This window comes from Colias croceus, chromosome 6 (genome assembly GCF_905220415.1).
Source record: "Colias croceus chromosome 6, ilColCroc2.1".
Classification (NCBI taxonomy): domain Eukaryota; kingdom Metazoa; phylum Arthropoda; class Insecta; order Lepidoptera; family Pieridae; genus Colias; species Colias croceus.
In genome coordinates, this window is record NC_059542.1 from 6318494 (window position 1) to 6338421 (window position 19928).

Consider the following 19928-nt stretch of genomic DNA (forward strand, 5'->3'; position numbering starts at 1 on the left):
ACTACCGGTTCGATTTCGATGAAACTTGGTATAATTATACCTTATTATCCTGGGCGTAAAATAGGATACTTTTTATCCTGGAAAAATACGTAGAAAAAAAAATAATCTCAATTTTTCAGTTATCCATAGACGTTGTTCTGGAGTAGGTACCGCGAACACACGTTGCGTATTATTATAGACCTAGCCGTATTTGGGTCCAATAGATATTTATAAGATGTCATTGTCCGAGTTTCTCAAAATGGAGAAATAAACCATCCACGCAAAGACCGACATCCGCGCGGACGGAGTCGCGGGCGGAAGCTAGTTTATAATAATTAAGTACTTGCTAAGAGGCTTTTTGTGTATTTATTTTAGAGGCAAGCTGTTTCTCCTAAACACAGGTTGCCCAGTAACCTAGCTAGGGAAACATTGGCTTGTATTAATAATTGTTTTGGTAGCCTTTTTATTTATATACTTTTACATGAATATTAATTGTATACCTATTGTAATAAATTGTAATTGTAATTATTGTATGTATGTATGTTTAATAATAATAATTAATAATAATAATGGGGCGTAGGGATGTGACGACCCCATCGCCCACGGTTGAAATATCTATGGTCTACGTGACAATAGATATTTCACCCGTGCAGTCAGTCAACCCGCAGGACACCTTGTGGCGGGGTGTCGGGGAGTAGCGACCCCGCGGGAACCGAGCGCTCCCGGGGGAGGCCCCTGTCTTCATCTCCGGCTTGCCTTCACCGGCCGGTCGGAGTGAAGCCTGACGAGGACAGGACCCCCACCTCTGGCTTGCCTTAACCGGCCGGCCAGAGTGGAGTCGCGAGAGCTTTTAGCTCGAAGGGTGGATGCGAAGCGTAAGTGGCGAGTGGGCACGTGATGCTGGACCCTCAGGGAGCGCGTGATCGTAGTTTAAAGTCCAGGGACGCCTCTCCACCCTTAGCTGCTCACAATATGTTGCCCCCTTGTCGCACTATTGCAGCGACTTATTTCGGGGGCCCATACAGTGAGAGGGCGAGTCGCCACCTGCCAACAATTTTTTGCTATATCTTAGTAGAAAGGCAGGTGCCATAGTCTTCCATAGTCCTTAATTCCGGTCCATTAACATCCCATTCCATAGCCCAGTTTATTTTGTTTCCTTATCTTGCAATAGTCCTACATCGGCCGCGGACTGCCCAGGGCTGTATCTCTATAGTGCAGTCATGGGCAGGCTGCGGCTGGTGTCCCACAACACAGTAAAGTTCTCGAAAGGGCCTCTGCGTGTTGGATCCGTGTCCCCACGTAAGCCTTCCAAAGGACCGGGTACTTTCCTTATGATGGTACCCGTGTATTATGGAACTGAGATACATAATAATAATAATAAATACCGCAACATTATAACACTCTTATAACTTATAATATTATGATGAATGATATCGTGTAGTTTGTGTTTTTACCTTGTTTGTATTTATGATAGTTTATAAGTGTTTACATTAGGTATATAATAATAATATTTAGAAATAGAATATAATATTTTCTTTACGAGCTTAGTTTAGCTTTTAAAACTGTCGAGTTCTAAGTACCTACTACGCATGTTTTAAATTCTTAATTTTTTATTGAATAGTGAAACAAGTATCAGAAAGTACTTATCTCTTTCTCTTTGTCTTCTCTAATTATAATAACATAATATAATAAAAAGGATGAGGAAGTACCTAAACTTACCTAAATAAAATATAACAAGAAACAAAAACAGGCATATACAAAACTATTAATTTAATAAATAAAATTAGAATATTATTTATCCTCGTAACGCCCAGATACCTATTAAAAGGCATGCAGCTCGATAGTGGTACCGGCCCAAGCTGTTATCCAACTTTATGACATAAACGCCCACGGTACCTTTTTAAAGGTATCTGACAGTATCTGATTTGAAAACGCCGTAACATTTTAAATTACGCGCCAAATCTAATTACTGTTTTTTATCCGGCTACTGGAAAGTATGTTTTTGTCTATGGTTAAGCAATAGTGCCAATAGAAATATAAAATATATGTAATTTCCGGCGAAAAGTCTGGCCATCTTGACTGACTAGAGGACGTGGTAAGTTCAATCCATGATTATTGATGCAATCTTAGGTTTTTCACTGAGAGTATCTTACTCTGCTTGTTGACAAATAAGTAAATATTATAATTACATTTAGATTTACGCGAAAATAAAGAATATGCGTGTAAAATAACCTCGTAAAGTCTGGATACCTTTTAGAAGGTATAAGAGTATTAACATATTATTGGATTTTAAAAGGTATAAGGGAATAAACCACTAATCAATTTGATTTGCCTTTGCAACTTATGATTTAGACCGTTTTCTCCTTCATAATATAAAGTAAATTATTTAGTCTGTTACAGAATCTTTTAGTACCTATCCTTTTCAGGTAACCCAATGAGAGATGAGCAAATAGATGAAGCTTAAATCAGTCAGATATAGAAAAGTATGAACTATTTGGAGATGAGGATTACAACATAAACCAAAACCAAGAAAGCTCTTCCAGTTCTGAAGAATCTGAAAATAATAGTTTTTTTTACTAAAAACCAACTCTTATTAGCAAAATTAAGTATTTAAAAGTTCTATAAATATTATATCAATTATTTACCTACTATCATTCTGATTTTAAAAGGTATATGGGTTGCTATTATATAATGTTTTTGGGTCCAATTTAGAAACTTGTTAATTTTTGCTTCTGGCATCTGTTGGAAGTGGATTTCTTCTGATAGAAATCCTAAAACACGTGATAAACTAGCCTTTAAAAATAATAAATACAGAAAATAATGATCATATTATTCAAAAATTGATATTTTTTTCTCAGAGTGTAAGTGTGAGATATGTTTTTGGTCATTAAAATTTTGGAAGACATGTATTAATCCAAATATTTATGTTCATTGCTTTTTGTAATAAAAAATAAACCCTATATTGTCTACCGCTAATCAATAATATCAAAAATACGAATTTTGCGAAATCGGGTTTTGTAATACATTAAAGCCCATATGCCTAAATAAAGAATAACGAATTTGGGGTTATTTAGTGTCTCAAAACCTTCCACTGACATACATTTACATGCAGAAAAAATCCCACGCTCATACGGAAATAAAAAGGCACTTTTTTTAGATTTCATCACCTCTGGGTCCGCACCATGTGAACCTTTTAAAAGGTACTTGGGCTGCAAGCCAATGTTTGGTAAAAATAGCCTGGGCGTTACGAGGCTATGTGACAACATTCTTATAATTTTACATTTAATTTCACTCATAGTTGTAATGTATACACTCATATCATTCGTAGATGACTCTATTTTAAATTGAAATATTACACTTAGTAATTATTTTACAATTCTTCTATCATTGAATCTGTTCAAGTCATCATGTTCTACAGGTTGAAATCCATTTTCATCTGCGATATATTTCATAGCGTGATAGTTCCCTTGAGGGTCCTTATAACGGTATTCTCCTCGTACTGCAAATTGACTGACACCAAGAAAATTGAGAAAGAGTCCGCCATCTTCATGACGATAGGTTCCATCTGATGTCTCGAACCTAGGAGATTATGATATTCTTTTTAACAATTATTGCATTCATAGATCACATATTATTTTTGTATTATTTAAATGTTTAAATAACAGAAACAAATTTTACTGTAGAAATATTGTTTCATATTAAAAATTTACTTGTACGCAAAATTTTAAATTCTGGAAAATAAACATTAACAGCTTATTAAAGTTAAAACAATGCATTATGCCTAGCTATCAATATTTAATTAAATCAAAACATTCCATGGTAATAGTTTTAAGCAAATACTCGTGGATGAATATTGGTTTTGACTTTTATTATGACAAAAAGATTACCTACAGCCTCACTTACTCAAAACTGTATTGCCCGAAACCATTGTTGTTGTAAATATGTTTCTTCGCCAAATTGCCCAGTCCAAAGGTCTTTGGCCAATAATCGCTGACAGCCACAAAGAATATAGCAATGAAGCACCTGAGACGCGTACCTTTTACCTGTATGTGAATACCATATGTCAAGGTTATCGAGTCAGAATCAAGCATCATCTTATTAGAAATGGCGGCAAATAAAAAACGAATATGTTGTATAAAGTTCAATGCGGATGCATTATCGTTTCTTTATAATACTTGGAATTTTTTCAAACCAGGATCCTGTTATGCTGATTTGAAATAAAAACTGAGGACATTTTATTTAAGTTTTCCTGGCAAAAACTATGCCTTTTTCAGTATGGATATCTCCTTTTTCAATATATTTGCATATCAAATTGAGACTGGATTATTTTTGAATCACCGACCACGGTACAGCGTATCAAATTGATTAAATTGAAATTGACCATTAAATTTACATGGATCAAATTGTGGTTCTAGAAACTCACCATTTTATAGTTTCTTCCCAATTGTTATCTAGTGACTGCGATATCGGGACATCTGCCCACACCTTATATCCAGTTCTATGAGTATATCAAGCCAGGACTTCATTCCTTTGCTGACAATGCTACACTAAAGCGACAAACAAGTCAACGACACCATAAAATATTACATTCGAAGTATTTTTCTATAACTATAAAAAATTAACGTATAAAAATCCGGTTCATATCCTCCAAGATGTTTAATATCTGCCATAAATTAGAATATAACATGTATGAAACACACTGAATCAAATTAATCTTACCAATGAAAAATATGCAAGTGGTATGTTATGGATTTTTAAGTTGGCTACCTAATTATTCTTTATTATAATTATTGTAGGTTCGTATGTCTATAATTGAAATTTTAATTTGCAATATAAGTATTATGAAGAACAAGAACAAGAACAATAATTAGAGAGATAAGAAATTTCTTGTCAAAATTTGTATATTATATTCACACAGGCATCAAGGCTATTTTACTAAGAGGTTAAAACAATTCCATAAATCATAAGATGGTTTTATAGTATTTTAAACAAGAGTTCATTTCAAATCAAAGGCTATGGCCAAGAAATATATCACCTTCTTTTAGAAAACATTTATTTATTCTGATGGTATTTTGAATAATTCGAGCAGACTTGCCCTTATCTAATATTGGCGACCCAGTAAAAAAGTGATAAAATCGGTATAAATATCGGTGATAAAATATTAGTTGTGTAAAAAACATTTTGTGTTTTCAATATTTTATATAGCCATAGGTATTTAATTTTAGTTCTATAATACCTAACACGTACAAATTTCAAGCAAATCATCACGCATCATCTTTAAAGTTCCTTTTACATATTGCAAAACCCAAGTGTAATCGTTTCAAAACATCTTAATAACTACCCTTTCATAATTCATAGGCGGTATTTCTTTATAATAATTGAAATGTCGTCACTATTGATCACATTTTGAATGCGGTTACAATACCTTTCTATAAATATAGCGACATCGGTTCATAGGTGAACCCAATCTGATTATCAATGAGTTACGTAGTTATGGGCAGTATTATGTTGCATAATTCTCGTATCTAAAAGTAACAATCATATACTTATAGTACTCTATGGTAACAATATAACATTAACATCTCTGCAGCTGTGATGAAAGCTTTGACCCATCGTAGTGTATTATTTTAGTAAAAATGTTAAAAATAGTACAGTAGGTAATACAAGCGCTTGTAATCAAGTGGTTGGTACAAAAGTTCAGTGCTCGCTTAACTGCATAAAATCGTAACTCGAAATGAGGCATCTATTTAAATTGAAGCCTGCAATAAGGACAGGCCGTAAGTGCATACGTCGCAATAGTAATAATACGCGAATGCAACTTGTAATATTATTTTATAAAAAACACTAGACGCAAAAGTAAAAAGGAGAAGTCATACGTTATTTGTAATAATTAAATATTGTGTCAGTTAGAAAATTATTTCTTCTTCTTTGTTCAAGTTGCAATAGTTCTTTGAGGTTTCTTATTAAACTGCGCTCGTTTACCTATATAAATAATCATAATCGAAAATATTAGATAAATTCTAATATTCGTGATTATTGTCATGTTCGAAATTCCGAAATTGATTTTTAAGTCTTTATTTAAGAAAAGCTGTCCGCGGTTTTACCCGCTTTGTTCCGCTCCAATTGGTTTTAGCGTGATCATAATATTATATTATAGCCTTATTCGATAAATGGACTATGTCTATCTAACAGTAAATGATTTGTTCAAATCGATTCCTGTGATAAAAGCGCGTTCAAACAAATAAACAAACTCTTCAGCTTTATAATTTTAGTGTAGTGATATCAAAAATTAGGTGCTAAATTTCATTGCTAATGCCCAAATAGAAAGGATAGTAAATGACTGATTTACCAATTAGAACTCTTCTCTGGTTTCTGATCCATATATCTACCTACTGTTTTGTTCAAAAGAGTAGCAAATATTCATCCACACACAATTTCGCTTTCATATATGTAAGGTGTTCATTTTTTATTAAATAAAAAACTGTTTTAAAACTTAGTGTATGTACTTTAATGTAAATTGGTAGATATTATTACTGTTAAAAATGTTCTAACAAAAATAAGATATTATCTTAATATCAAAAATAATTTGAAAAAATTTTGTAAAATTTATCAAAATTAAGTAATTGTCTTTTTTTGTAATAATTTGATAGATCGCTTGGAAAGTAATCCAACTATTTATATTTCCTTATTATAATATAAAAAAAAGTTTATCCTAATAAACTTGCAACAACACTAGTAGGCAGTGATTGTACCTGAAAAGGAGAAGTATATAATTCAATAAAAAATATTCCTTTGTACTTAACTACATAAAAGCTAAATCTATATAGTTTTGTATATAAATAAATTTATAATATTAAGTATTTAGTATGTCAAATTAAATTAATTGTTTATACATTTAAATCTTAAATGTTAAGGCTACGCGCAGACATACAGCGTTCTGCGTTCCGCGTTCTGCGTTCTGCGTTCGTCAGTTCTGCGTTCTGCGTTCTAGCGCACACAGGAGCCGTTCAAGACATTTGCGTTCTATTTCGTGACTCTCCGCACGTGAAACATGTCTCTCGAAAATTCATCTTCCGAAGATGAAGCCTTGCTTTTGTGGATTCTAGAGGAGTCAAAAAAAGTAGAAAATGTTGAGTAGGGTGTACTCAACATTTTCTACTTTTATCAACACGAAACGAGATGATATGGGAGAATTTAGTATTCTTATCCCTGAGCTGCTTCAAGATGAAGAGAGATTTTATATTTATTTTCGAATGTCAATAAATAGCTTCAATGAGTTACATGACTATGTAAAATCTGAAATAGAAAAACAAGACACCAATTGGAGAAGACGGACCAGCCATAGCGAGAACGCGAGTTCTTTGTAATTCTGTACAGAGAACGCGAGAACGAAAGCGCAGACAGAGAGAGTTCTGCGTTCCGCGTTCTGCGTTCTGCGTCCCGCGTTCTTTGTAATGTGAAGGATCTATAGCGCCGGCGCACACAGAACGCAGTTAGACCGCGGTGGTCATTCGGTTGCTATTATCTATTCGAAAATAACTTAGAAAATGTTGAGTATATCTTATCACATCAGGGATAAGATATACTCAACATTTTCTAATTTTTTTTGACTCCTCTAGACTCCACAAAAGCAAGGCTTCATCTTCGGAAGATGAACTTTCGAGAGACATGTTTCACGTGCGGAGAGTCACGAAATAGAACGCAAATGTCTTGAACGGCTCCTGTGTGCGCTAGAACGCAGAACGCAGAACTGACGAACGCAGAACGCAGAACGCGGAACGCAGAACGCTGTATGTCTGCGCGTAGCCTAATAATATTTGCATTTCGATAATCTCTTATTAGTCAAGTTTTAAATAAAATTTAATTAGTAGTGGCTTGCTTGCATAGATATTTCATTTGACGTGGAAGAGCAGATAGGTAACAAACATCCATCCAAACATGTTATACTTATCAATTAATCCTCACAAACTACGAGGTTCATATTATTATAAAAGGAGCTACATAATACTTACAACTTGCACTGCCGGTAAATTAGTTGGGATTATTACTTTATATCCATTTTCATCAGCTGTGTATTCTACAGTCTCTAATGTCCCATCCGAACGAATGTAAGAGTATGAGCCTAAAACGGCTATATGTTCATCAGGTTGACCGGCATTGACCAGCGTACCAGTTTCCTCTCGCCTTGTTCCATCTGATGTCTCAAAACTTGAAAAAATACAAGTGAAAAATAAAGTTTCATAAGGTTTTTTCGGTGTTCAAAAGGTTAAAATTTACATTGGGTGGAAAGATCAAAATAATTGAATAAATTAGGTACCTACTTGATTAAAAAAGAATAAACACAAGTGATAACTGCGTTAAAAACAACCGACTTCAAACTTGCACTTGCAACATTTACAAATACAGACAAAAATGCTCATAAAATAAAAACTACTGGGCCTATCCGAATAAAATTTTTATGGGACCAATTCGACACCATCCCGCATCGAACAAAAAAAGAATCACGTAAATCGGTTCAGAAACCTCGGAGTAATCGGTGTACATACATAAAAAAAAAACATACCGGCCGAATTGATAACCTCCTCCTTTTTTGAAGTCGGTTAAAAAATAGATTATCATACCTGAATTTATAATTTCCACTGCCATCGTTATCGTTTTCATATCTTATAATATTTGCATATGCTGCTGATGCAGGATTGTCTGAGAGAGGTGCCGCAGAGATCGAATTCCACACATTTACAAAACAGGCAAAAAATACAATATAAGTCGTTTGCATATTGTCCTCCGTTTTTTATCAAGATTTGACACCTAAATCTCTGGCTCTTTAAAATAATAACAAAAGATAAACGCTGATTGATGAAGATTGAAGACTAAAAAATAAAAGCTGACGAAATAGGCACAACATTCGTCGGCTATGTAGACTTTTGATCTGAGTAACTTGTAACAACTGGTTCTTATAATATAGGTAAGTAATTCCATAGACCATGAATATTGCTGGTTTGAATCTTAAATCAAAACAAGGCTATTGAAAAAATACATTAAGTAATTAAGTAATAATGAGTTCATATTTTCCGCTTTGAGATCCAAGTTTAAATGGTATTAGAAAAAAAATGAATTAAAAAAAAGCGTTCCGCTTATCTATTTTTAATAAAGAAATTTCAGTTTTTGTATGAAAATTAACCAACTCATCATCATCTAACCTATGTATAATGTTTGGATTCATGACTTGAATGACCCCATTCATGGTTAACAACCTTGCCATTTGAGCAAAAAATTGCATTGATCCTTAGAAAAAAATCTAATTTAATTTAGACTTAATTTATAATTACAGCAGGTTATAGTTTATTTTTATACATTAATAGTAAAAGTTTTATACAAGGTTTCCGAGTGGTGGATAAATGGAACATTCGTGTGCAGCTGTCACCTCCCTCGTCCAGAAAATTATATTCCAAACGACTCAAACACTAATTTTAATATAAAATTTGTTGTTTATCATAACAATTATGTTAGGTATCAAATTAAAATAAACACATTAATTTAATAATTATTAATTAGGACCGCGGTACAGACCCGAAGGTTCAATGGCTAGTAATTTACATAATAAAAATATGTCATTCAAATCCTTTACATGTAGGTACCTAAGCATAAGATATAAAACCGTTTTATGAATTACTTTAATAATCATTATTAATAAAACGTGTCGATGAGAGGCGTATACCCCTGAGGGAACCGATGTACAATAAAATTTAAATAAAGCAACAAACAACTCATATATTAATAAGACACTCACACAATAATTATATACAAGCTATTATACAAAACCGGCCAAGTACTAGTGGGGCTCGCGACGTATGGTTTCTTACTATGTGGACCCCCCTTAATATTTTTTTGTTTAAATTTCAGCTTTCTAGCTATCACGGCTTAAGAGATACAACCTGGAGACAGACAGACAACGAAGTCTCAGTAATACCCTTTCAGTAGGGAACCCTCAAAACCCGAGTCTAGATGTACAAAATCAAAACATAAGGAATATAATTCACGCATTAGTTGAAAAAAATTATGCTCCTTCCTAAAATCCACGAAGTAAAAAAAACTAATCAACAAGAGTGAAGCCGAGGGCGGAAAGCTCGTTTACAATAATATAGGAAGTAGGCTCTTCTAGAAAATCCTAACTTCTATGTTTGTCCTCGCACTGTGCAGAAGAACTAACAAGAGTCTGAAATCTATCTATAAAAATAAAATGAAACCCGTTTTCGTCCGTAATAAAAAATTGTTTTAAAATTTTGGTGTATGTACTTTAATGTAAATTATTGGTAGATAATATTACTGTTAAAAATGTTCTTACAAAAATAAGATAATAATATTAATTATTATCTTAATATCAAAAATAATTTTGTAAATTTTACCTAAATTAATTGTTTTTTTTTTTTATATTGTATGCTGCATAAAATTGTAATCATTTCATAGATAGTTCAAGATGCTTAGTAATCCAACTATTTCTATTTCCTTATTATAATATAAAAAAAGTTTATCCTAATAAACTTGCAACAACACCAGCAGGCAGTGCAAAACTCTGAAAAGGAAAAGTATATAGGTAATTCAATAAAAAATATACCTTTGTACATAAAGCTAAATTTTTAAAATATTGTAGTTATAAATAATAAAATAATAATATTATGTACTAGCGGTCCGCCCCGGCTTCGCCCGTAGTAGATATTTCACAATAAAAAGTAGCCTATGTCCTTTCTCGGGTATCAAAATATCTCCATACCAAATTTCATGCAAATTGGTCCAGTAGTTTAGGCGTGATTGAGTAACAGACAGACAGAGAGAGTTACTTTCACATTTATAATATTAGTATGGATTTAGATTGTCAGATTAATTTAATTGTTTATTCATTTAAGGGCCGATTTTTCAATGCTTGGTTAAAACTTATCCGATCAATAAAGTATTACACGATAATATTAAAATGTCACGTAAACTGTAAAATACGGGCAATTAGAATACGTTTTTAAAATGGCAGTTTTATACATTATTCGACGAATAAGTTTGATCCAAGGATTGAAAAATCAGCCCTTTATCTTAAATGTTAATAATATTAGCATTTCGATAATCTCATATTAGTCAAGTGAATATAATTTTAAATAAAATTTAATTAGTAGTGGCTTGCTTGTGCATAGATATTTCATTTGACGTGGAAGAGCAGATAGGTAACAAACATCCATCTAAACATGTTATAATCAATAAAATTAATCCTCACAAACTACGAGGTTCATATTATAAAAGGAGCTAAATAATACTTACAACGTCTTCCTCTTCCGGTAAATTAGTTGGGATTATTACTTTAAATCCACTTTCATCAGCTGTGTATTCTACAGTCTCTAATGTCCCATCCGAACGAATGTAAGAGTATGAGCCTGTAACGGCTATATGTTCATCAGGTTGACCGACATTCACCAGCGTACCAGTTTCCTCTCGCCTTGTTCCATCTGATGTCTCAAAACTTGAAAAAATACAAGTGAAAAATAAAGTTTCATAAGGTTTTATCGGTGTTCAAAAGGTTAAAATTTACATTGGGTGGAAAGATCAAAATAATTAAATAAATTAGGTACCTACTTGATTAAAAAAGAATAAACACAAGTGATAACTGCGTTAAAAACAACCGACTTCAAACTTGCACTTGCAACATTTACAAATCGGTTCAGAAACCTCGGAGTAATCGGTGTACATACATAAAAAAAAACATACCGGCCGAATTGATAACCTCCTCCTTTTTTGAAGTCGGTTAAAAAATGGATTATCATACCTGAATTTATAATTTCCACTGCCATCGTTATCGTTTTCATATCTTATAATATTTGCATATGCTGCTGACGCAGGATTGTCTGAGAGAGGTGCCGCAGAGATCGAATTCCACACATTTACAAAACAGGCAAAAAATACAATATAAGTCGTTTGCATTTTGTCCTCTGTTTTTTATCAAGATTTGACACCTAAATCTCTGGCTCTTTAAAATAATAACAAAGTATCAACGCTGATTGATGAAGATTAAAAAATAAAAGCTGACGAAATAGGCACAACATTCGTCGGCTATGTAGACTTTTGATCTGAGTAACTTGTAACACTGGTTCTTATAATATAGGTATTCCATAGACCATGAATATTGCTGGTTTGAATCTTAAATCAAAACAAGGCTATTGAAAAAATACATTAAGTAATTAAATAATAATGAGTGCATATTTTCCGCTTTGAGATCCAAGTTTTTTAAACGTTATTGGAAAAAAAAATAAAGCGTTCCGCTTATCTATTTTTAATAAAGAAATTTCAGTTTTTGTATGAAAATTAACCAACTCATCATCATCTAACCTATGTATAATGTTTGGATTATTGGTAAGTTAGGTACCAAATTAAAATAAGCACATTAATTAGGTATACCGCGGTCCGCGGAACGGCTAGTAATTTACAAAATAAAAATATGTCATTCAAATCATCGACATGTAAAGGTAGGTAAGCATAAGATATAAACACGTTTTATGAATTACTTTAAAAATAAATAAAAAGGTGTCGATGAGAGGCGTATACCCCTGAGGGAACCAATCACGGTTTATGGGATACAACCTGGGGACGTCTGTCTAGACAACGAAGTCTCAGTAATACTAATACCCTTTCAGTACGGAACCCTAAAAACCCGAGTCTAGATTTGGTCTAAATATACGAAATCAAAACACAATGGGATATTATAATTCACGCATTGAAAGTCGAAAAAAATAATTATGCTTCTTCCTAAAATCCACGAAGTAAAAAAAAAACTACTCAACAAGAGTGAAGCCGAGGGCGGAAAGCTCGTTTATGTTCTTCTATAAAATCCTAACTTCTATAATTATATTTGTCCTCGCACTGTGCAGAAGAACTAAGTACTAACAAGAGTCTGAAATACAAAATAATTAATTAGAGAACATATTTTTTTATTGGATTTTCAATACAGCGCCCTCTTCTGTATCAAAAACGAAACACTTTAACGATATCATTAATTATCATATACATAATATGTATTAAGTCTTGCATATAAACTAACAAGTTGTCCATGGAGCTTTTGCTCTATACTGCAATAACTGCCTTAGATGGCGCTATTCTTACTTTTTCACCCGGATTCTTTTAAAATTCAACAACTAATGTTATACGACAAGATCTAACAAGGGCTTTCAAATAGATCAAGTATTGATCATTAAAGGCTTAGTACCTAGCTTGGGAGTTGTTGTTGTTTTATTGATACTAACTCATAACTATTACCTAAGTGAGTGTGTGTGAAGAACTCCTAAGTGAAATGATTGCAAAATATCGATTTCAAAAATTATTCCCTCTCTCAGTTTGGATTTTTAAATAGCACAGTTTTATTTGCTCATGTTTTAGTTGCAGGAGTGACTAATTGCAAAAAAAAGCTTTTATTATTCTATATTATAAGCTTAACTTGTTTGTAAATAACCTACTCCTTTTACTAGATTTTTATCACTTTAAACCTACTCATTAAATTCAAACTTTGTATGTCATTGTGACAATACAATAATTTCATGAGTTTATCATAATTAACTGTTTTTTTAGTTGTTTTATACTAATTTAACCGACTTCAAAAAAGGAGGAGGATATCAATTCGGCCGGGATATTTCTTTATTTTTTATTACTGTAATGAACCAATATCTTTTCTCTGTATTTTGATTATTCGATAAGTGTAAAATAAAATAAAATCATAATTTATCAAGCATGTCTCTATTATTATTGAATTAAATTTAATTAATAATATCTTAATAGTTATTTTATTTTTATACATATACATTATACATATTATATTATAGGTATTATTATAAATAGCAGAACATTATATGTATAATTTCGTATTATTATGCCCTTATCTATATATATAAAACTCAAAGGTGACTGATATAGTGATCTATCAACGCACAGCCCAAACCACTGGACGTATCGGGCTGAAATTTGGCATGCAGGTAGATGTTAGGACGTAGGCGTCCGTTAAGAAAGGACTTCCCGAAATTCTTGCGGGAACGGGGAAAAACGGGGATGCACGTACAAAGTCGTGGGTGGAAGCTAGTTCAGACTATAATTCATTGTTATATTTCAAACTATTCATGCATTTTTGAAGCGAAACTTCTTGATAGTAAAATTTCAAGAAATACCGTCACGTCATTGAGCAAAGCGACGATTTTGGTATGTTTCACCTTTTATTTTTATTAACTGACTTCAAAAAAAGGAGGAGGTTATCAATTCGGCCGGTATGTTTTTTTTTAGGTATGTACACCGATTACTTCGAGGTTTCTGAACCGATTTACGTGATTCTTTTTTTGTTCGATGCGGGATGGTGTCGAATTGGTCCCATAAAAATTTTATTTGGATAGGCCCAGTAGTTTTTATTTTATGAGCATTTTTGTCTGTATTTGTAAATGTTGCAAGTGCAAGTTTGAAGTCGGTTGTTTTTAACGCAGTTATCACTTGTTTTTTCACAGTTGCATGTGCGCGGTTGCGTGAATATACAAGTATAATATACATAAAAAAATTATCTAAGTAAAAATCGATGATCTTGAATATCATAAAAATGTCATAGGTACCTACCACGGTACCACCTCACCTTCACCTAGCCATCGCTTTTGAAAATCCACATATCTACCAATTTGCTTAATTTGGTATTCAATACCAGCGAAGCAACGGAGGAAAGCTGATCTTAAATATGTAACTATTGCACCATATCCAAGTATTTTACTTGATAAAGTCCGTGAATTCGGAATAAAAAATTTTTGGTCAGGTTAGGTTCGTTTGTATTTTTAAACCTCACAGAAAGTCTCTTAACCGGCTTCTTGTGGACGTTTAAAAAAAGTAATTTCTCAGCATAATACAAAACCGTTTGTAAACTGACGATGGTGTTTTTAAACGGCGAAATTATACAATTTGACACATACCTACTTGTTATTGGGATATTAACCAACTGATCTGGCCCGGTCGATCTTGACCGATATTTAAATGTGTTGATAAAAACCAAAAGAGAAATCTGCTCTGTGTGAGTCAATTTAATTTTACATCGGTAGATAGGTACAGCTCCAACATTTTGCGACAAAGCTAATACCTAATAAATTACAATAGCAATAACAAATTAAATTAATGTTGATGATTATTTAACGATTCACAAGCATGTTTTATTCGAGTTTCAAATAGGAATAATTCACATTACTCTTCACAATTATGCCATTTAACTAATAAAAAGATAGCAGTCGGGTTTTTGAATAAGAATAATACTTGTACTATAACGCTAAAGGTACAAGTCCGAGACGGGCCGCAGCCCGCAGACCGCAAACTGCAACAGCAAACTGCAAGCGACAGCACTTGTTTCTATGAACATCTATGAAATTGATTCCAAGCGCGGCAACACTGCTGCCTGCAGACGCAACGCGCAGCGTGCGGCTGCGGCGCGCAGCGACCGCAGACTGCAGTATGCAAATGCCAATTATTGCCATGGCAACTATTTGTTTATTTATATTTTAATTGGTGAATTCTTATGACTTTTGCGTTCTGTGCATTGTGCAGCCACGGCATGCAGCCGCAGTTGGAATAGCGACCGCAGGCAGCATTGCGGTAACCGCAGCCGGTAGCCACAGTGTCGCCTGCGGTTGCGGTCTGCGGCCCGTCTCGGACTTGTACCTTTATGTTTGAAACGTCAAAGTACTGCTGGGCAGCTAGGTGATTTTTTTTTGTTTTATATTCCTGTAAAATATAAAATACCGTGCCGACCCCGAACTAAGGTTAGGAAGATGATGATGTATAAAATGTAAAATACCTACTATGTAATGTAAGCAGATAAAAATAATTTATGAATTTTATGTAAGAGCCTGTCTTTTACCCAAAGATGAATGATTTTAACATTAATCTGATATAAAATAATTTTCTTTTTCCATTTATAACATTACACTCTGTCAAAATTCGAATTATATTTGCATTTCATCTTATATTTTTTCTTTCCTCAAATATTCGGTTGCAATATTAGCGTTTCTCAATAATGATATAGACATAGGTATGTATAGACATGCTATATAAATAAAAAAGACAATATTATAAATCTCGTATGTATTTGTAAATCTAGTAAATACCTTAAACTATAATTACATCACAGTAACACTTAAACTAAAGGTATCGTCGAGTTATCGGTAGCATGTCATTGTTCCTCTATTTTGCGTTGGGTGTCTTGGTTGCGTTGAGTTCAGTCACGTGGTACTTAGCCCCGGAAGGGTTGGGCTTGGAAGGCTGGCTGAGGCTGTTGGGGTTGCGACTGGATGTACTGGAGGGCGCGAGCGATGGCAGCTGGGATTGGGGGGGGAGTGGGCAAATGAGCTCCCTCAGCACGGAAACCTGTGACACAAATTCAACTCATTATTTCAAAGTTCGAAGAAAAATTATTAAATTAATGTATTCGCAGATATGAAAGAAACAGTTGAAAAAAGACAAGCAAGACGATGTGATGTTATATTATGTGATGATACGTTTCGTAAGAATTATACTATATTATGAATTTAGCATTTTGCAACTTTGCGATATTTTTGCAAAATATTTGCTGCTATTTCATAAAATTATTTTAAAAACAGAGTCCAAATTAACATAGAACAAGTCATTTGTTTTTGAACTTAAAAAAATCTTTTCCCATAATGCGAAAGTATAAGAAGTTCTAGAGGCAAAATAACTTTACTATAGAATTTTAACATAATATGCTGAAAACTGTTAAAATTGACGGATTATGGTAGGTAATTATTATGTGCTATTCAAAGTTATATATCGGAATGTACCTACACTGAACAAGTATTATTTTGCGTGAGACTATGATAATGTTAAAAATAAAACAAGTAAAACATACCGTTCTCGTCTGCGACGTAGGTAAGAGCGATGGGGATGCCTTCAGGTGAGGTGTATGAGAAGGAGCCCTGGGCGACCTGGGCCTCAGCATCCTTGATACCAGCGTTTTTCAGATAACCTTGCTCTTGAGCTGCGATGCCGTTACCAGTCTCGTAACTTAAACAATTAAGGTTATTAATTTAGCTCTCATTATAATATTTAATATTGATGATATAACATAAAGGCAAAATACGTCATGACACCCCGAGGATATTATAATTATAGCCTTTTGTTGCTATTGATTGACGGCTTGGCGTGCTTCATTAGTGGCTGGTAAAGCGCTGTGCACCTCTTATTTATTTGCATTCCAGATATTGGATTCAGTGTGCGAATTATATTTTATTTATCTACACATTCACAAAAAATAATTACCTGCGTATAAATCTTCGAAAACTAATATATCATAATATTCTCGCATAACAACATGTTTTGTAATTTAGGTGAAGAGCACCACAAATGTTCAAATTGACACATGTTACATCATGAAACTAAAATTTCTTGGCAAGATAGGCATTTCTAATCTATGTGCGTGATAATATAACTTGAAAAACCCGACAAAAGATATCATAAAATGTACAAACATTCATATTTTGCATGCTCTTCAAGTTTTATGAGCAGATAAACATCAACGCAGCCTTACCGTACTTATTTATAGAATAAAGTGATCTTGTCTTAGTTTTAGTAAACACCAGGCGGATCTCACAGGATACTTTTGTGAATTGTAGTATCACATCATGAATTTTTATTTCATATTATCTAATTGAATTCAGTAGGTATGTACTTTGTACACTATAATATACGTAAGAGGTTTATTTGCTGAGACGGGACCACACAGCCGTAAATATCAAATTTAATGAGAGGTTTAACTAATATTTCGTTCTATGCAATCATGATGTATTGTCAATCTGTTACTCTGGGAATCTTTTGTTTCTGCATAATGTTGAGCCGGTCGGATAATGCCTTACATTGGTGTTGGGAAACAATTCGTCATATTCAATATCAATTCATTCAATATAACATTTATGTATTTCTAGATTTAAGCTTGCAAGATTTGTATGTATTTACTGTTGGTTTGGCTTAATAAATAAATAAATAAATAAATATTCGATTGAAATAAGGTTTCCATCGTTTACGGTATAATAGTAACGCGGTATTGCCCATCATAATTTTTTATGAAGTATTTTTAGATCACGGCTCAAATATAAGAGTTATCATTCAGTCTTATGTTATACTAGCGGTCCGCCCCGGCTTCGCCCGTGGTACATATTAACGTTTTCTCTACATAAGAACCATCCTCGTACTTCAAGGAATATAATAAAAAAAGAATTATCGAAATCGGTTCAGCCGTTCTCGAGTTATGGAATTACAACGAAAAGTGGCATTGATTTTTATATATTAGATATCAGCCAAACTTGGATTTATAATAATAGTTCGCGTAATATCGTCATTTTCATAACGTAATTTTGACCGTATGTCCAAGCCACCTGTTGGACCTCAAAGTACATTTACCAATCTCCCATAGGCTAAAACTTATTTATGGAAGATTAGTCACGATGATTAACTTTATCGTATAAATCTTAAGCAATGTAGGATTTTCAATTATTACAAGGACAAAGCCTGACAGGTTGAAGAATGATTTCATTGGCTATTAAAATGGTGGTATATCTATAGGGATGGACGGTTTTGACATTCTATATCTTACAAAATTTACTACTTCGATTTTAATATTTCCCAATGAATTACCATATTAGTGTCATATCAAGATAGTTACATAGGTGTTTCTGAGCCAATTTCGTTGCGTAAGGAGGGCTTGCCCGAGAATACGGTGACTTCAAAATTTACGGTTTAATATCTTGACACCAGAGATATCTACATTTATGATTATCATATTAACTCTACAAAGGTATAATATATATAGTATTTGCATATCGCTCTCAATATAACCACGTGTGAAATCAAATTTCTAATGAACTTACAAACGTAATCTAAATAACTGATCCTCTCCTTAAATTTTACTCTACGATAAATTTATTCAACATTTGGGCAATTAATGCAATTAAATTGAACACATCAATTTATTGACTTATAATTTATTGAGAACTATAAATCTTTCAAATTTTAATTATAAAGCGAAATATATAAACTGCAATATGCAAAATTTTCATATAAATTTATAAATTCAAAATTTTTATTATTTCTATTGCTTATACGTTTTGATATAAATGTGGTTAATACGACTTTGAAAAAAAACTTTGTTTAGTATTAATTCATATCAACAAAAAACTAATATAACGATATCGGTATAATTTTAGCAGGTAGTTCTTACCTCCATTGGTATGAACCATCAGGGTTGATTTCCTGGTTTTGTCTGAGGATCGGGATGATTTGTCCTTGGTACTGCGGTTGTTGAGGGTAGTTGAACTGGGGAGCTGCGCACGCGATTGCCACAAGGGCTGACAGAACTACGAACTGAAAAATAAAATAAATTATAGTAAAATGTAATTCTGTGATCAAATCACCAGCTTTATATACGAGAGAGTTTTATGTTTCCAATTTATAAATAATATAAAAGGTTTCTTTAGTTACTAGGCAATAAGTAAACAATTAAATCATAGTTATGGCTTGCTAGATGAGATGGTGACATAGAAAATGTCCATTTATTTCCAATGTGAGAGTTTTGTATTATCTTCTCAATTCTTATTTTTTATTCATTATTATATTAATGTTAATGTATGTAAAATATATCAAATGATAAAATACTCCAAAAAATGCAATAGAAATGGAACAAACTATGAAAAATAACACAAAATAACTGAACCCGAATATGGAATCTGGCTTATTACTCACCGATTTCATTTTAGTTTAATAAAAAAAATGTAAGGGAGGTGTGATGATCCTCGATGGATGTATGAAGTGGGAATGATTTTCAGATCGAGCGGAGAGGCTTTTATACGATGCGGCGTCGGCGCATCTCGTGAAATCAGAGTACTGCGTGCGACGGACGC

At 33.1% G+C, this 19928-nt stretch overlaps 4 protein-coding genes across 5 annotated transcripts; all 4 read right to left on the reverse strand.

Moving 5' to 3' along the window:
- Positions 1-3248: 3248 nt before the first annotated feature.
- LOC123692302 (endocuticle structural glycoprotein SgAbd-5-like) lies at positions 3249-5147 on the reverse strand. Of its 2 annotated transcripts, XM_045637034.1 has the most exons (3): positions 4403-5147; positions 3883-4022; positions 3249-3558 (listed from the first exon to the last, which is right to left on the reverse strand). In XM_045637034.1, exons 1-3 carry the CDS (start codon positions 4403-4405, stop codon positions 3345-3347), a joined length of 357 nt encoding a protein of 118 aa, XP_045492990.1. In that variant the 5' UTR covers positions 4406-5147; the 3' UTR covers positions 3249-3344. The 2 variants fall into 2 exon arrangements, with proteins under 2 accessions (XP_045492990.1, XP_045492989.1); XM_045637033.1 differs by lacking the exon at positions 4403-5147 and having other exon boundaries at positions 3883-4254.
- Positions 5148-6651: 1504 nt separating this feature from the next.
- Positions 6652-9627, reverse strand: LOC123692304 (endocuticle structural glycoprotein SgAbd-5-like). The gene is made up of 3 exons (XM_045637037.1): positions 8601-9627; positions 7992-8187; positions 6652-6731 (listed from the first exon to the last, which is right to left on the reverse strand). The coding sequence occupies exons 1-3, from the start codon at positions 8753-8755 to the stop codon at positions 6687-6689; spliced, it is 396 nt and encodes a 131-aa protein (XP_045492993.1). The 5' UTR covers positions 8756-9627; the 3' UTR covers positions 6652-6686.
- Positions 9628-10324: 697 nt separating this feature from the next.
- On the reverse strand, positions 10325-12072 carry LOC123692303 (endocuticle structural glycoprotein SgAbd-5-like). The gene is made up of 3 exons (XM_045637036.1): positions 11786-12072; positions 11284-11482; positions 10325-10552 (listed from the first exon to the last, which is right to left on the reverse strand). Exons 1-3 carry the CDS (start codon positions 11938-11940, stop codon positions 10508-10510), a joined length of 399 nt encoding a protein of 132 aa, XP_045492992.1. The 5' UTR covers positions 11941-12072; the 3' UTR covers positions 10325-10507.
- Positions 12073-16089: 4017 nt separating this feature from the next.
- On the reverse strand, positions 16090-19917 carry LOC123692300 (endocuticle structural glycoprotein SgAbd-2-like). Its single transcript, XM_045637031.1, has 4 exons — positions 19771-19917; positions 19250-19392; positions 16886-17040; positions 16090-16386 (listed from the first exon to the last, which is right to left on the reverse strand). The coding sequence occupies exons 1-4, from the start codon at positions 19777-19779 to the stop codon at positions 16253-16255; spliced, it is 441 nt and encodes a 146-aa protein (XP_045492987.1). The 5' UTR covers positions 19780-19917; the 3' UTR covers positions 16090-16252.
- Between the last annotated feature and the right edge of the window lie 11 nt (positions 19918-19928).

Bases quoted from the DNA above. Each gene is read 5' to 3' on its own strand.
- LOC123692302 (XM_045637033.1), bottom strand. From the start codon at position 4,073: ATGATGCTTGATTCTGACTCGATAACCTTGACATATGGTATTCACATA. The intron at 3,559-3,882 runs GTAAGTGAGGCT...ATAATCTCCTAG, and splicing joins TTCGGGCAATACAGTTTTGA to GTTCGAGACATCAGATGGAA.
- LOC123692300 (XM_045637031.1), bottom strand. The intron at 17,041-19,249 runs GTAAGAACTACC...TAATTGTTTAAG, and splicing joins GATGGTTCATACCAATGGAG to TTACGAGACTGGTAACGGCA. The intron at 16,387-16,885 runs GTATGTTTTACT...TTTGTGTCACAG, and splicing joins CTACGTCGCAGACGAGAACG to GTTTCCGTGCTGAGGGAGCT.
- LOC123692303 (XM_045637036.1), bottom strand. From the start codon at position 11,940: ATGCAAACGACTTATATTGTATTTTTTGCCTGTTTTGTAAATGTGTGG. The intron at 11,483-11,785 runs GTATGATAATCC...TATTTTTTCAAG, and splicing joins AGTGGAAATTATAAATTCAG to TTTTGAGACATCAGATGGAA. The intron at 10,553-11,283 runs GTAAGTATTATT...TTTCCTTTTCAG, and splicing joins TACCGGAAGAGGAAGACGTT to AGTTTTGCACTGCCTGCTGG.
- LOC123692304 (XM_045637037.1), bottom strand. From the start codon at position 8,755: ATGCAAACGACTTATATTGTATTTTTTGCCTGTTTTGTAAATGTGTGG. The intron at 8,188-8,600 runs GTATGATAATCT...TATTTTTTCAAG, and splicing joins AGTGGAAATTATAAATTCAG to TTTTGAGACATCAGATGGAA. The intron at 6,732-7,991 runs GTAAGTATTATG...TCTCCTTTTCAG, and splicing joins ATTTACCGGCAGTGCAAGTT to GTACAATCACTGCCTACTAG.